We start from the raw sequence: 16,552 nt of genomic DNA, 5'->3' as shown, positions 1-16,552 counted from the left end.
ACAAAACAAACTGTACATGAATGATAAAATAAAAACTAATTTAAGATTGCAGTGCAGCTTCTAGGCCACCAGAGCTCAAAAACTAATTTTTTAAAAGATAAAAAGTAAACTATAAAACATCCTTGCTCTCTTACTTTATTCATAAAAACTTTTACCAATAAAAACATTTTTACCTATAAAAAAAGACTTATCTATAAATTTATAATGGCTAATCAAATGATGCCCAGAGACTGCTGCAAATTTATCTAATTTTGTTCTTTTTCCAGTAGAAACCTTTTCCCTTCTTCCTTCAGAATTCAAAAGCTATGCTTGCAAAACAATCATGACCCGCTGCGGACCCCACACCTAAGAGGCTGGCTCCAACGTGGGGCCTGGAGTTGCTGACGTCTGCCTCTCAGGCTTGTTCAAGGCCCAGAGAAACAGTCACCTGAATGTCTGACACAGAAAAGCCTTTGATACTACAATGAAGGGAGCTCCAATGGCCTAGTGGGTAGGGAGTTGTGCTGCCAACCCAAAGCAAGCAGTTCGAATCCACCAGCTGCCCCACAAAAGAAAGATGGATAGTCTCCTCCTGTATGATTTGCAGCCTCTGAAAACCCGCTTAAGGACCTGCTAGGAGTGAGTTCTGACTCAGTGGCACACAACACCAACAACTCTATTTAAAGCACTCTGCTGCTTGTTGGTGTTGTGTGCCTCTGCGTTGGAACCATATGACACTCTGGGACTGCAATGCGGGGTTTTATCACTAGGTCACTGGAGCTCTGCTTACAGCTCAGTAAATATCTTCAAACACTCTAATCAGAGCAACATGTTCAGGCAAAAGAAATCCTTGTGACTATCATTTTGATTTTTATCAGCTCTCCAATGAACTTGACCAATGGTTTTGTTTATTTTTAATGTTAAATTGCTCTATTTCCTTTTCTGAAATCAATAGAATTTAAAAAGAAACTCTTCTGGACCTGAAAATATCAAAGAAAGCTCTACTGGTTCGGAAGTTCCTCAGATTATACCATTAAACAAAGAACAGTTACTCTATTTCACTTAGAGGCCAGAAGAAACTGCAAATAAAGCATGTTCTTCATTAATCTCGTATTCCTTTTCCCTCTTCGAGAAATGTGCATGTTCCCTTACTCCGTTCCAGACCACAAAACAGACTTGAAAATTATTCACACTGACAAAACAGGTGGCATCTCTATATTCACAAACAGTGAAAAATACACTTCGAACAATTACCATTTGCCTTTGGGGACACTGCAAAGTCCTTCACTTAGCTGACTGACCCAATAATCATCTCAATCAACAAGTGAAGACAGAATGACTCCTAAGTATCAAAAAACATTTCAAAGTGAATATAGCAAAAGCAAAGAGAATTCTTTAACAATCAATTAATATCCACCCTCCAAAAAAAAAGTAAAGATTAGAGAGAAAAAATACAGATATTCAGTGAACACCTATGATGTGTGAGTAGACAGAATATATAGCATTTCATTAAATCTTCATAATTAGTCGGAGAGTAGACATTGGGCCCTAATTTACACAGTAGGAAACTTGACATTAACAAGACAGTGAATTATTTCTCCAAGGCCACACAAGTAACTAAACATGGAAATGGACTTGGAACTTGAATCCAACTCTAAAACCCAAGCAACAATGCTGTTCAAACTCCCACCTCTCAGAGTGAAAACGACTCACCATTTTTCAGAAGCCTGATAAGCAGTGAAATGCTTCTCCTAAAAACGAGGCACCTCGTACACCTTTAAAAGTACCAGGCACTACTATACATGCTTTTAGGTAGCTTAAAGTTAGGAACTGAATCACAGCTACATTAAGCCAATGAAAGGAAAGAGAAAAATGGCTTTTGTCAAGAATATCGACTGCATTGTTTCCCACAGTGGGGTCTTCCCTTCTGGCCTGATCTTGGAACAGGCACAACATAGAATAACATTTTATTAAATACTTGATAACTAAACACAAGGACACTGGTATATCAGGAAACCTTCTTTGAAAGTCTAAGCGATAGTCAGTACCTTCTTGGAGAACATCTTTCAGGGTTACTCGCTCCCGGGATATTGCAATGTCCTTCACCTTGGCCTTGGCCTCCAGAAGAGTGACACTTTTCAGGTCGTTCTTCTCGATGCGCAGAGTAGGATAACCTGAGGAGCCAACAAAGCCAAACCAAGCAACATGAATACCCTCCCGATGGTAGCAAGGTACACCAGCTCAGTCAGAGCTCACAGAGCAAGTCACGGGATAAAGGAACGTGGGGATGCTGAGGGGAGAACGCCCTGACGTGACTAACGACAGCCGTCTATATTGTTAGGCGTACTGAGGCGACCGTGACTCGCAGAGAACCCATGAACAGGTCTGCCCCCTGTCCCGACCTGTGTCACCCTCATCATCTCTGACAGATTTGAGCCCGCAGTCACTAGATCAACCCACCTCCCCGAGGGTCCTCCTCTCTTTTGCTGACCCTCCACTTTTCCACGCATGATGTTCTTTTCTGAGGACTGGCCCCTCTTAACAACATGTCCAAAGCAGCCTCCTCATCCTTACCTCTACGGAGCACCCTGGGCGCACTTTCTACAAGAGCTATTTGTTTTCTTAGCAGTCCACAGGATATCCGGTATTTATTCCTCTCCAAAGCGACAATACAAACGCATCGACTCTTCTTCTTCTTCTTCTTCATCCTTATTCAATGTCCAACTTTCAGACTGTGTATCCAGTAATTCAGTAATTCAAATGAATTCAGATGTTCATCAAGAAAAAGGCCATGGCTTCAATCAGCTGCATCTCAGTCTTTAAACTGACATCACTGCTCCTCAGCACTTTGGAGAGCTCCCTGGCAGCAGACTTTCCCAACGCAGTCTCTAATTTCTTTACTGCCTGGCACCAAGGATGCTGGTTCTGGATCCAAGCACCATGAAACTGTTGACAACGTCAAACTTCTCTCCCCCTTTCATGATTTTGCCTGGGGGTCCAGTAGTGAGGAGTTACATCTTCGTGACGCTGAGAGGTGATTCATGTTGAAGGATGCAGTCCTCGAGCTTCTGAAAAAGTGTTTGCCAGTCCTCTTCACTGTCAGCGAGCAAAGCTGTCATCTGGATAATGCAGATTCAGGATGAGTCTTCCTCCGATCCTCATGTCACAGTCCGCTCCCTAAGTCCAGCCTCTCAAACGATTCGATCAGCACAGTTTGAACAGTTACGGAGAAAGGACACAGCCCTGAAGCACATTTTTCTTGACTCTAGACCCAGAATACTCTTTTCAGGAAGCCCTCTTGAGCTTCCTACAATCCTGGCTCAAAATGTTAAAAGTGAGGAGACAAGAAGAGAAATTCCAAAAGCAGCACCATCACCAACAATTCATCTGTATTCAACTGTCTTCAGTCAAAAGAAATAGGTTTTGACTCATTACATTTAACTTACTGTCTCTACTGGACAATTTTTCTTCTACAGATTTTCTGATATAATCTCATAATAAAAGACTTTTTCAGATGAAGAGATGTTGAAGGGAGGGGTGTCACCAAAAAATAAAGCTTTTCTGACAAAATACAAGGCCGTGTGTTTGTTCTCCTCTTTGCTTCTGTGTAGTGTTTTGTTACTGCATGCCGAAAACTTTGAGCAGGACAATGGAGAACTGGGCGAACAGAGCCGTGCTCAGGAATGGGTCTGGCCCTCCTGTGGGGGCGGGGAGCGGGGAGAGGGGGACATGGCGGGGGCCTGGTGGTAAGCCATTACAGTCAGCAGCTGTGTGAGTTTGAGTTTTGTTGTTGTTTGGGGCTTGGCTGTTAAGTGAAAGGTCAGCACTTCAAACCCCTCGGCCACTCTGAGGGGAAGGAGGCGTCTCCTGGTGAGGTTCACAGAAACCCAAAGAGGATTGCTCTGAGTTTTAATTAACTCTACAGCAGTATGTTTCTTTTTTCTTGGTTTCTGTTATATTTAACCCAACTTGAAATGTGATGAAAGGCCATCCAACTGTGGACTGCTGTGACCTTTAAGTTTGGATGAGAAGGGATTTTCTTCCCTGTCTGTGCTACACCATTGGCCTCTGTGTACCCCAAAGGGGGAAGGAGTTTCGACAAGCCCATGCCTCCCCTCCCAGGATAGACCACTACTGTTTGTTGTTCAGGCAAGACTTGCGGTGAGAACAGGGTTTTGTCAGTTGCTCTGGCGGCCTCGGTCCTGGACCTCACACCCCCGGATCTCAGTCATGGGTCTGTCTCACTAGTTGTCTTCCATTCTACCTCAGAACTGCCAAACTCGGCCTGCACCTAGAGAAGCTCTCGGATGCGAGCGTTCCCACTCGGCCTCCCTCCAACAGCAGCAGACCACAGGATGCCGTGACCAAGAGGATTCCGGGAGTTGTCCTGGGGGCACGTGGCTTTTATCTTTATCTTCCCATAGAAATCCGCAGAACTTGAACCTACCGATCAATCTTAACCATCACTGCAAGTGAAAATATCAGAAGTCCCATGCCTCCTGATAGGATGCAACATGGTGAATACATTCCCGTCTTTATTTTCATAAAAAAAATTTAAATCTAAATGTAATCAAGCTCGTCTAGATATTAGATTACAGAGAAGATGATGAAGATAAGAACACACTAAGCCAAACTAGAGAATGAGAAATTTATATCCAACAAGTGATCATGTTCCTTCAACAAATGACAGGAAGAAAAATGGGAGGAGGGAACTGCTGAGAATGAAAAAGACAAGATACGCACGTACAGACTTAGGATTCTCATTCAAGTAACTATTAAAAGCTAATTTCTGAGATACTCAGAGCGTAGACTAGTCTGTCTTGGAGAAAGTGCCACCAGGGTGCTCCTTCAAGGCAGTGACGGTGAAACTCCGTCTCATACGCGCGCTGGGCATGCTGTCCTGGAAAGGAATTGTCATGCTAAGGATGGTGGAGGGTCAGAGAAGGAGGAAGAGCCCAGTGAGAGGAGCTGACAGTGACTGTCACAACGGGCTGGAGCCCATCAGAGACGGTGTGGACAGTGCAGGACGGGGCCAGGTCCAGATCTGTTGTCACCGGGTCATGTTGCTAAAACATGCCGAAAGGAGGTGGAACGAAGCCGTGTCATATTTGCCTCCAAGAAGCCTTTGTCGGGTGCACCTTCTCCAGGACAGACCTGTCTGTTCTTTTGTCCATCCAGGGCATGTGCCGTACTCCTCTCCAGCACCCCAGCTCAAAGGCATCAATTCTTCTTCCGTCACCCTTCCTCAATGTCCCTCTTTCAGAAATTAAAAGATCCCGGCTTGAACCAGGCACACTTTTGTGCCAGACACTGCTGCCCCTTAGCACTGTGGACAGGTCTCTGACAGCAGATTCTCTCAGTCTAACACGTCTTCTGACTTCTCCACTGCTTCTACCAGGGGTGGTGGACTGTGGATCCAGGGAGAATGAAATCACTGAAAACCTCAATCTCTTCTCCACCAATCATAATGCCACCTAGTGGTCAGTGCTGAGGATTGCTGTTTTTCTCGATGTGATGGAACTCATACTGAAGACTGTAGGCTTGGATCTTACCCAGCAAGTACTTCAGGCTTCTTCACTTTCAACAAACAAGCCTGTCATATGTATAATGCAAGTTGTTGATTAGTCTTCCTCCTGTTCTGATGCCACATTCTTCTCGTTTGTCCAGCTGCTCGAATAATTGCTCAGCATACAGACTGAATAGGTGTGAAGAAAGGATACAACCTGGACCCTTTATTTTGTTCAGACAACAGCTTGTTGTTCTGTGTAAAAGTTTCACATGAAAACAATTAAGTGTTCTGGGATTTCCATTCTTCTCTATTTTAGCTACAATTTGTTATGATCCACAGAGTCAAACGCCTTAGTGTGGTCAATAAAACACAAATAAACCATCCCAATGTTCATTTGCAAAACTCTCGTCTGAATTTCTATGAGAAATGGTTCATTAGCCCTTTTAAAATCAATATATAGAAACCTCTTCCAGTCAAAACTAACTGCACCAATTCAAATTCTTTTTAATCCCCCAATTATATAAAGTTTCATTCCACTTCCTAGAAAATAGAAGTTAAAAGCCAAGCCCGTGTTTGCACACCTTAGGCAGTATGTACACGGCGTGGTACACCTGTCCCACATACACAGTTACCACACTGGCCACTGGCAGACCACAGGCAGCTTCAGGAAAGCAGCTGTAGAATTAAATTAACTCTTACTGGTGATGGGAGTTGCATTGTTGGGCGTGTCAGCTCGCAGATACTGGGTCGTCTGGGTGGAGGGCTGGGACAGTCCCTGGGAACTACTGCTGGCACTGATGCTGTAAACAATTTTAAAAAGAAAAGTGTTTGGTGAGTTAACTTCAAGGGGAAAAATTCATACAGACAAAATGTGCACAGCTGTTCAATGCTTCTACCTGGACATCCCCTTACCACAGTTCATACTGAAAATTTAGCACACCTCAGGATAAAGAGTTCTAACTTTCCCTTCCTTTCTTCTCCACATGTGGTCAGGAAGCAGGTTAATCTCATCGAAAGCATTCACAAATGTAGGCACCCTGAACCACAACTGTATTTTAGGAAGCTATGGCTCATTTTAGGGCAACTGTCCATGTCACCTCAATGAGATTACTTTTTAGACAAATAATAGGACAGACCTCTTTAAATAATTATGCAAACTCTAAGGGGCCTACAGATAAGGGACTGGGAAACCCAGTTCAATTTGTCAATATGCACAAAGCTTGAGGCAGGAGGTGATGATACATCAAGTTCCAATTGGTTTAATCATATACCTTTTGCTTTTTCTACGTCCCTAATTCCACCCTTTTTAACACTGATGTAATACCTCAGAAATCTGCAGTAACCAAAGCACTCTATTACGTCTTATTCTCTAAATTATATGTGGTTGTTGTTTTGTGCCATTCAATCACCTGTGACTCATAGCGACCCTGTGTACAACAGCTCTGAACCCTGCTCTATCCTGAGCCAACCTTATTGTCTCTGACACACGTACCCTCATGATTCCAGGCATCCAAAAGATGGTACATTTAAATCACTGCTAACTATGTGTTCAAGAGTACTACAGATTAATGTCTCTCAAGGGTGTACTTTTCTCTCTCCGATGGGCAAACTACCTTGCCTCTTTTGCTCAGGTCATCCTTTGGAACATTCTAGTTTCACTGCCCTGGTCACTATCATTCCGTAGCAGTGAGGAACTTAAGCAGAGAAATTCAGCATCAAAAGAGACTAGATTGCAGGAAGCCTGAACCTCCAGGATGGGCATTCCATGTCTCCCTTAACTACAATATCAGTGCATCTTACTCAGAAGCTGATATCCTTTCTTCTAAAATCTCTTTTCCCCTGAATTGACTTAATGATCGTGAGTCTGTTTTTTCTTTTCCACATTATAGTTCTATGCTTTTTAAATGAAAAAATTATGACAAAATGCTGCCAGAAAGATAAAGGTTTACATATGAATTTATGTTACAAATTTCCAAATAAGAATTTATGTTATGAATAGTCACACAAGCATTTGAAAAATTTACCTATGTAATACCCCAGGCGACGAATACTGTACAACCCTATGTAGCCCTTAACTCCTATTAATATAATCTACTATCATAATTAAAACACTCCCCAATCATCAAGATACATTTCCTGCAAAAAAAATGTGGAGAATATACTTAGCCACTGTGAAGATAGATGTTTGCCTAATGGAATAGCCCTCAACACATCCTCCTTTTAGATACCCATCAGTATGTTTGCTTCCTACTTCTCCTTAAGTCTACAGTCAGCCTTCTGTCACCAGGAACTATGTGAGAAGATGCTTCCAAATTCAGAGAACATAGCAAAGTTTCAACAGCTTGTTACCTAGTAAGAGTTCCGAAAACCAGTTAAAGCTACAGATTATTCAGAAGTTGACTGACACTAAGTCTGTGTCAGAGTGGGTATGAGACAGTGCCATGAAGAAATGGAGAATACAAAGCTTGAAACCAAAACCATCAGCATCCTTTACTTGCTCTGTAACTAGAGCAAACCACTTAATCTTCATGGAGCCTTAAATTTTTTACAGAAGCAGCACAAAACATCAAAACCGTGAGAACCAGAGCTCAATGGGTTGTCTTGCTTCTCTGGGTCTTTTGAGGTGGAATCCTGTCACTCACCTATCACTCTATTAGCGGAACACTGTATTAGTGCTCAGCAAACATCACAGAAACTGGACTATACAGAAAGGAAGTGTCCAGACTGGCGGAAGATTTAGCAACTACCTGCATTAATTAGGTTGGTAACACAACAGTGCTTGCCAAAAGTGAAGACGACTTGAAAAACTTCTTGCAGAAGATCAAAGACTACAGACTCCAATATGGATTATATCTCAACAGTAAGAAAACAAAAGTCCTCAACACTGGGCCAAGAGGAAATACCATGACAAATGGACCAAAGTTGTCAATTATTTCATTTCACTTGAATTCACAAGCAATGAAGGCAGCAAAAAGCAAGGAGTCAAATGAAGCACTGCATTAGGGAAACCTGCTGTCCAGGATCACTTTAAAGTGCTAAAGAGTAAGGATGTCCGTTTAAGGAATAAGGAATGCCCGACTCATGGCATTTGCAATTGCTTCCTGTGTTGATGAGAGTTAGACAATGAAGAGAAAACACAAATGAATGATGCCTTTGGAGGGCGATGTGGTCCAGGCTGCTCCTGAGGGGCAACGACGGGGAGACTGGGGCGGACATATTTGGGGCTTATTACCTGGGAAAGCCTGTGTCTGGAAGGGACCGTCACACTGGGGAGGGTGAAGGGTCAGAAAGAAGAGGAAGAGGATCCCTAACGAGACTGACACCGAGAGGGCAGCAAGCAGAGCAGAAGGTGAGCTGGTGCTTCCGCGGAGCAGAGAGGAGAGGACGGCGCAGATCAGGCAGGGCCTGGAGCTGCTGTACAGTCACTGCGCGTCTCCATCAAACCAGCGGCACGAACACATTCTGAGTGGAACAGGTTACAATTTTCTGTTTCTCTACCCGACACAGTTCCTAACATTTACAGGACTCACAGTATCACTTCCTGAGAAGTTTGCTGGATGGGATACATTTTTACAAAAAAAATATTATTTATGTGTGTATATGCTGCAAAGTGCCTAGTCTTTGTGTGTTGTTGTTGTTATGTGCTGTGGAGTCGTTTGCGACTCATAGCGACCCTATGTACAACAGCCCTAAACCAAGCTCTATCCTGTGCCAATTGCACTGCCTCTGACACACCCATCCGATTACCCCAGTCACTGAATCAATCCACCTCATAGAGGGCCTTCCTCTCCTGCACTGTCCCTCCACTCTCCCAAGCATGATGTCTCTCTCCAAGGACCTGTCTCTCCTTACAACATGTCCAAAGTATGTCAGACGAAGCCCCAGAATCCTTGCCTCCAAGGAGCAGCCTGGTTTAACCCTCTCCAGGATGAATCTGTTTGCTTTCTTGGCAGTCCATGGTACATTCAATACTCTTCTCCAGCACCACAGCTCAAAGGCGTCAATTCTCCTTCTATCCTCCCTAGTCATTGTCCAACTCTCTGACGCAGAACAAGTGATTGCAAAAACCATGGCCTGTATCAGGCAGACCTTAGTCTCCAGAGAGACACCGCTGCTCTTGAGTACTTTAGAGAGGTCCCCAACCGCAGATTTAGAAATTATTTTTATTTTTGAAACTAAAATTATACAACATATATGAAAGTGTTACTTTAAAATAACTTGCAGCGCACTGGTGTTTCATAACCAGCACACACTGGTACTTACTGAACCGCCACCACAGACCTCAAAGGAATTACAAGCCATTTGTGTATCTCTCAAGTTAATTACTAGGCATTGTGTTTCTCTCCCGTGACTGAACAGTAGGTGGCAGTCTTGTATCACTTCAATCTGCAAACAGCAGTCAGTCAAAGGTGTTAGCAGAGCTCAGTAACGAGCAAAGCATATACTGAGGGGTCAGAACGCACAGTCTTAGCAAGCCAGGGCTTCCTGTTCTCACGAAGGAGCAGCAGTCGCAGCCTCGCCCAGGCACCGATCACTCCAACTCGCCGCTGCTGACTTAGTTCTGCCGCAGAGTGCCACCCTCCACAGGGTTTCCGAAGACCCCAGGTAGGTGGGAAACGTACACAGCCTTCTTCCTGTGCTGTCACCTCAGAACCGACTGCTTGCTGACCTGCTGGCGGGTCTTCAGAAGCAGTGCCGCTCTCGGGAAGGGACTGCCCATCATTCTTCCGCAGAACAGCGGATGGATTCGAACTGGGGGCCTTTGGGTTGGCAGTGTGACTCCCTACCACTTGGCACCTGGGCTTCCTACACATAATAGTACTTAACAGTTTAAAACTAGTTTAAATAAATTCTTTGGATTTTTGTAAGGGGGATTTGATCCCTGTTTTTTGAATGAAGTTAGGATTCTGGGCTCCCTGATCTGCAGCTCTGGTGGAGTGGTGAAAGGTCTGAATTCACAGTTAATCTGTGAGAGGAAGATGGCACTCTCCTTACAGACTATAAAACCTCGGACTTACAGATGGTTGCGGATTTTGGTGAGAGAGCCCCGTTCAGAATAAGAAGTGTACAAAAAAAAAGTCCTGCAAGTGTATACCGAGTGAACTAACTCAGTCTTGTAAGGACAAATACTATAATTAAAATAATAACCATTGTTGCAAAAATAGAAGTATAACTTGTAAAACACGGATGGGGATCCAAGGAGGGAAGAGGTGGCACCAGAGGGGTGAGAATGGGCAGGGGCAAAATCACAGAGTTGCACAGTTTGGTGGATGGAGGGAGTGGAAGAGGAAATGTGAAAGATCTGGTGGGGATCTGGAAAGATGGGGTAATGGTGGGCACATGGGCACAGTTCAATGGTGATTAATTTTATAAAATACAATGAATGAAGGGAGCTCTATTGGCCTAGTGGCAAGAAGCTGCACTACAGTCCCGTAGGCACGCGGTTCGAATCCACAAGAAGTTCTGTTGCAGAAGGAGGGGCAATTTCCTCCTGTGCCAGTCTGATCTGATTCCACGGTACAAAACAAACAAACAAAAATACAATGAATGGGAACAATTATATGAAACACAATGTGAATGAAGGATAGTGTGAAACAAAATGTATACAAATTTTATATGCAAACCAAAATAAAATAAATTTTTAAAAAGTCCTGCAAGAAAAAAATTACAGCAACTGCTCCCCTCCCATAAAAAGGAACACGGAGAACAGGGGTAAACGGATGGTGGTGAGGTCTAGACAGACGTCAGGAAGGGGAAGGCAATGGAACTGGACTTGAAAGAACCAACTGGTGAAAACTGAGGGGACCCTGAAGGTGGGGGGGAAGCTGACACAGAGCTGAGGGGCCCAGCATGGGGCAAAAGCGAGGAATCACTAATCACATCGTCTGACTGGAGCGTAAGGAAGGCTAACGTCAGGGGGTGTGGGATCTAAGTCACCACAGGATGGTCACCCTGAATGCCAAGTTATGACCCTGGGGACATCTCCAGTCAGTAACCGACTATCAATGGGGAAGAACAGAACGGCATGCTGGGAAAACAAATGGCAGGCATCTCACCTCCACCCGGTCACGTGATCTGGCTGTGACGTCCCTCTCTGTCTCTGACTCACTCTGGCTGAGATAAGTGCCTGCTGTGGTTCCCACACTATGGCGTGCAAATCATAATCATCATATTTACATACTTTGGTAACTACTGGTTAATGTCAAAGATTAAATCTTTGAAGCCAGGGGTGTATCATTCATTTTCTTATTCCTATTCATTTGCATAATATCTCCAACTCAGTTTATCTCAAGCTGCTACACATCAGAATCATCCAGGAAGCTTGAAGAAAAACACTGATGCCTGAACGCCACTCTAGACCAATTATATCAACATCTCTGGAAGGTCAGGTTCAAGTACTGACAGGTTTCAAAAGCTTCCACCATGAACTGAATGTGCAGCTTGGCTGAGAACCAGTCATTTCACCTACGGCAGACAGGCAGTAAATGTTTACCTGCTGGTTGGCTGGAAAGGGAATGAGAAGGGAAGAAGGTGCACTGAAAAGGAGCTCTTTCAAAAGGCAGAAGGAAACCAGAACAGAGTCATGTCAAAGGCATGGACAAAGTATTTTCACTAACAACCAGACAGGGGGTGGGCAGGGAGAAAAGTGCAACAATGAATGACTGGAAACCCGAAGTCTCTGTAAACTTTCATTAAAATTAATTTTAAAAAATTTTAAAAAGCCAACCTCTGCATGAAAATAACACAGCCTTGCTTGCTGAAATGAGAACTTGAAACGTTTGGTGCAGAACATCAAATGAACTTCAATATGGATTGCTTCTCAACAACAAGAAGACAAAAATCCTCCCCATTTGACCAATAAGAAACATCATGACAGATGGAGACAAGATTGAAGTTGTCAACTATTTGAGCTGTGGCACTTGAGAAGAGCACTGAGCGTGCCCCTTGGACTGCCACGAGAACAGGTACGTAGGTCTTGGAGAGGGTGCAGCTCAAACACTCTTTAGAAACGAGGCAAAGCTTCATCTCACACACTTTGGGCATGTTGCTAGGGGAGGCTATTCCTTGGAGAGGGACATCATGCTCAGGGAAGTGGAGGATCCCCGAAAAACGGGAAGACCTTCAACAAGATGGCTTGCAGGAATCGGCTCAAGCGGATAAGGAATAATGAGGCCTCCACACATAGTAGGACAGCATTCAAAGCAGCTGTGCAGAGTGTTGCTATGAGTCATACTCAGCTCGATGTCACCTAACAACAACGGGAAAGCAGAAATAATCCCTTCTGAGGCCCTGAGTTAATCTGCACGTGAAAAGACAATTTAATCATTTTTAATTTGGCCAATTCTAGTAGTGAATGCTTAACAGTTAAAAATACATGTACTTCTTTTGCAATTGTAGTTTGAAAATATTGTAATAACAAAAATATTTACATATCACCTAAATAGTTACTGTACCACGGTCACTTGTGGTTGCTGCGAGGCTGAACACTGTGACAATAATGTGTCAAAAGCGTTAACGGCTGGCTACCCAATGCAGACAGAGAGTTGGGTGCAGCTCCCCGATTAAAACAAGCTTGGAAGGAGTGGCATCCACTTCCGTAATAGCTTGCTTCCAGAAACCCTATGAACCTGGAGAGAGGATGAAAGGCACCCCAGCATCGAGGACTCTCCTTCACAGGGTCGCTATGAGTCGCCTGCGACTCGACGGCACTTAACAACAACATCACCTAAATAAAAGTATTTTTACTAACAACTAATAAACTGTAATCTCTGGCATCACAAATTTATAAATGAAGACACACAAAATAGCAATGAGGAGATGCGTGCTTCCTTTGACCTGCCTCCCTCACGCCCCACTTGACCAGTCAGTCTTCTCTCACAGGAACTATATGAGAAGAGCCTTTCAAAGTTTCCAGAGCCTGTGATCTTATGTTAAGAGTCCCACACAGCAGTATAACGAGCGCCCATGCACAGGCACAACTTTAGTTTACATAAGTAACGCATTTTTTTCCGTTCCCAACATCTGTACAATACCTGTCATCCAGTTCAATCCTTTTCATACTATGAAGGTGCAAAACAGCTAATATTATTGCTACAAGAAATATGACTGCACAGCAGACCCCCACGCTGATGTAAAACACGCGTGTCGAGGTGGTTGGAGCTGCGTGCACAGGATCATCTGAAAGAAAAAGGAAAAACACAGTAAGCCTCCCGGACAAACACCGTCGACCAGTTTTTGGCTCAAAACAGACAATGAGTTCCTTTTTCAATTTCCTATTTCCATTCTTTGACCAGAGACTGAACAGTAGCCAGCAGGAATGTTAAGTGCACAAACTTTCTTCTCTTTCTTTATGTTAATTTTCAGAAATGCTACTAGAACTCTTAATGGATCAGACAGCTAACTAATGAATCAGATAGCTAATCAATGAAAACACTCAACTCAAAGCTCTACACACAAAATAACCTACCTGGGGCTGTGGTGCTCAGTGGAACTTTCTGCAGTGACAGAAATGTTCTATTTGTTTTTTCTTTGACACATTTTTACTTTTATAAACACAAGTGTTTAAATGAAGCCAGGACCAGGGTGAAGGAAACACCCACGTGTGGTTTTGAAAGCGTAACACTGCATGTGAAACGCACAAGGCTGCTCTCCCACTCACACTCTGGGGCAGGTGGCAGGATGTGGGGAGTCCCATGAGGCCTACCCTCTTTGCAGGCAGAGTCAGACCCACTCCCCATAAGCGAGACACACACCTCCGCCCCCACCCCGCACCCCCCGCCCCATGACTGCTTCATTGCAGTGGAGAAGAGGGAGGGGTGAACATGGATCTAAGAGGAGCTGGGCAGACTCTGCAGGGCTGAGGGGCGAGCAGTGACTCAGCTCTACTCTTAGAGCACCCAGCTCCTGGCCTACGCCACGTCCCGGCCAGCTAGCAGCTTCGCTGGGGGCTCCCATCCTACGCCACGTCCCTGCCAGCTGGCAGCTTCGCTGGGGGCTCCCATCCTACACCACGTCCCTGCCAGCTAGCAACTTCGCTGGGGTCTTCGAGCATCGTAAATCTATGATCATGCATCGACTCTTGAGAAGAGCACATTCTGTAAGCAGTCCTCTTCGTGATGTTAGGAGCTCAGCAGTAAAGAAGCCAGCCACGGGCCAGGCCACTACGCTGCTCACAATCAAGTGTGACGCCTGAGGGGAGTGCAGGAAACACTCAACAGACAGGTACCCAGACGAGAACGAGGGTCACATTCCCTGCGGCTCCTGACCAGGATGCTCCTCATCCCCCACATCAGACTCCCCTCACCCCCTTCACCCCGATTCATGCAGGCCTTTCTCCAGGGCCCTTACAGAGGCCTTCCCTAACGAGCTGTCTAACACCACCTCTCCTCATTCTGACACCTTCTGCAAACCTTCACCTGCTTCACCCCGGCCTTCTCATCACTGGGCCCATCACACACGTGCGTGCTTGGTTCACTGCCCGCCTCATTTGACTGGGCGGCTTGTTCATGCTCCTCCTGACTGCTGTACCCTCAGCACCCCGACTACATCAAGCCCAGGGCACGCATAATGAGCACGCAAATGTGTGTAGTATGACAAGAAGTAAACACATTAACAAACAGATGAATTAAAAACAATCTGTGGTAAGTGCTATAAGCTACTTAGACAAGGCAGAGCCTCGGAACAAAACAAGCAGCTACAGGGAGGGACCCTATGAGAGCCGGTGCTCAGCGGGGCTGCTGTGCGTCTCCAGAGTTCCCCACCTGCGACCGGGGACACACTGACCACTTTCCTATCACTCGTCTTAGGGTAAGATATTTGCATTTTCCATCTCCGAAGGTTCCTGCTTGCACAGGTTGCACTGTATTTTAAATTGAGAGTTCGGGGTGGATTTCTGAGAGGAATTCTTTTAAACTGAGATGTGGATGCCAAGGAGGCCAGCTGCAGAGGGAGTGCATTACTGCTACATGAAGGACCACACAGGACAAAGGGTCTACAGGGAGGAAGGGGCTTGGTGTGCGTGAGAACCCAAAAGAAGCCAGGGATGGAGTCGGACAGGAAGTAACGGCAAGGTCTCCAGCAAAGGAAGAGGATGCATCGTGCAAGGGGGATAAAACAAAGACGCTTCTGATGCTGCATGGGGTAGTGAAGGCAGAAACCACACACAAGCTGGGTTGCCGCTGTTGCCTGGATAAAAGTGCTACAGTGCAGACGATATGTAAATGAACTTACGGATGGACACGCTAGGCATTAGTGAGCTGAGATGACTGGTACTGGCCACTGTGAATCAGACAATTGTATGATCTACTGTGCTGGGCATGAAAAACTGAAGAGCAATTTTAATTCATAATTAAAAGGATAATGTTAATGCCTATTCTAAAGTACAATGTTGTGAGTGATAGGATACTATCCATATGCACACAGGGAAGACCTTTCAACACAACTATTATAAAAATATATGCACCAAACACCAAAACCAGAGTAGAAGAAACTGAGGACGTCTACCAAATTTCAGAGTCTGAAACTGACTGAACAGGCAATCACGACGCATTAATAATTATGACCGGAATGTAAAAGTTGAAAACAAACAACAAGGACTGGTAGTTGGAAAGTATGACCATGGTGACAAAAATGAGGCTGGAGATGCAATGACAGACTTCTATACAATGAATGAATGATTGATCTATTGCAGACGGGTTCTGGCAAACATAAACAATGACAACAACACACATGAACTTCACCTGATGGACGACACAGGAAGCAGAGTGGCTACATCTGTGGAAAGAGTTCATGGAGAAGCTCATTATCAAAAGCAAGGCCAAGGGCTGACCATGGGGCAGACCATTAATTATTCATATGCAAGTTCAAATTCAAGGTGAAGAAAATGAAAACAAGTTAATGAGCACCAAAAGAGGACCTTGAATTTAAATACTGCAATACAACCTGAATTACAATACTGGAAACAAACATAGATGTGATGTCTGAACACTAAGTACTGAAGACCAGAGGAGCTGCAGGATGGTGTCAAGGATCTCCTCCATGCGGCAGAAGGCCCTCATAAAGACG

General features: G+C 44.6%; 1 protein-coding gene across 1 annotated transcript in view; it reads right to left on the bottom strand.

The window, feature by feature from the left end:
- RYK (receptor-like tyrosine kinase) overlaps nucleotides 1–16,552 on the bottom strand; it is a 165,191-nt gene that overhangs the window by 32,900 nt on the left and 115,739 nt on the right. The window contains exons 6-8 of the mRNA XM_006883419.1: nucleotides 13,522–13,666; nucleotides 6,188–6,288; nucleotides 2,028–2,153 (exon numbers count right to left, since the gene is read on the bottom strand). Of these exons, the coding sequence (XP_006883481.1) occupies nucleotides 2,028–2,153; nucleotides 6,188–6,288; nucleotides 13,522–13,666 (372 nt within the window). The remainder of the gene's footprint in view (nucleotides 1–2,027; nucleotides 2,154–6,187; nucleotides 6,289–13,521; nucleotides 13,667–16,552) is intronic.

Source organism: Elephantulus edwardii, unplaced genomic scaffold (genome assembly GCF_000299155.1).
Source record: "Elephantulus edwardii isolate Elephantulus edwardi_28Jun2011 unplaced genomic scaffold, EleEdw1.0 scaffold00027, whole genome shotgun sequence".
NCBI classification, from domain to species: domain Eukaryota; kingdom Metazoa; phylum Chordata; class Mammalia; order Macroscelidea; family Macroscelididae; genus Elephantulus; species Elephantulus edwardii.
This window is presented reverse-complemented; position numbering and strand designations above follow the sequence as displayed.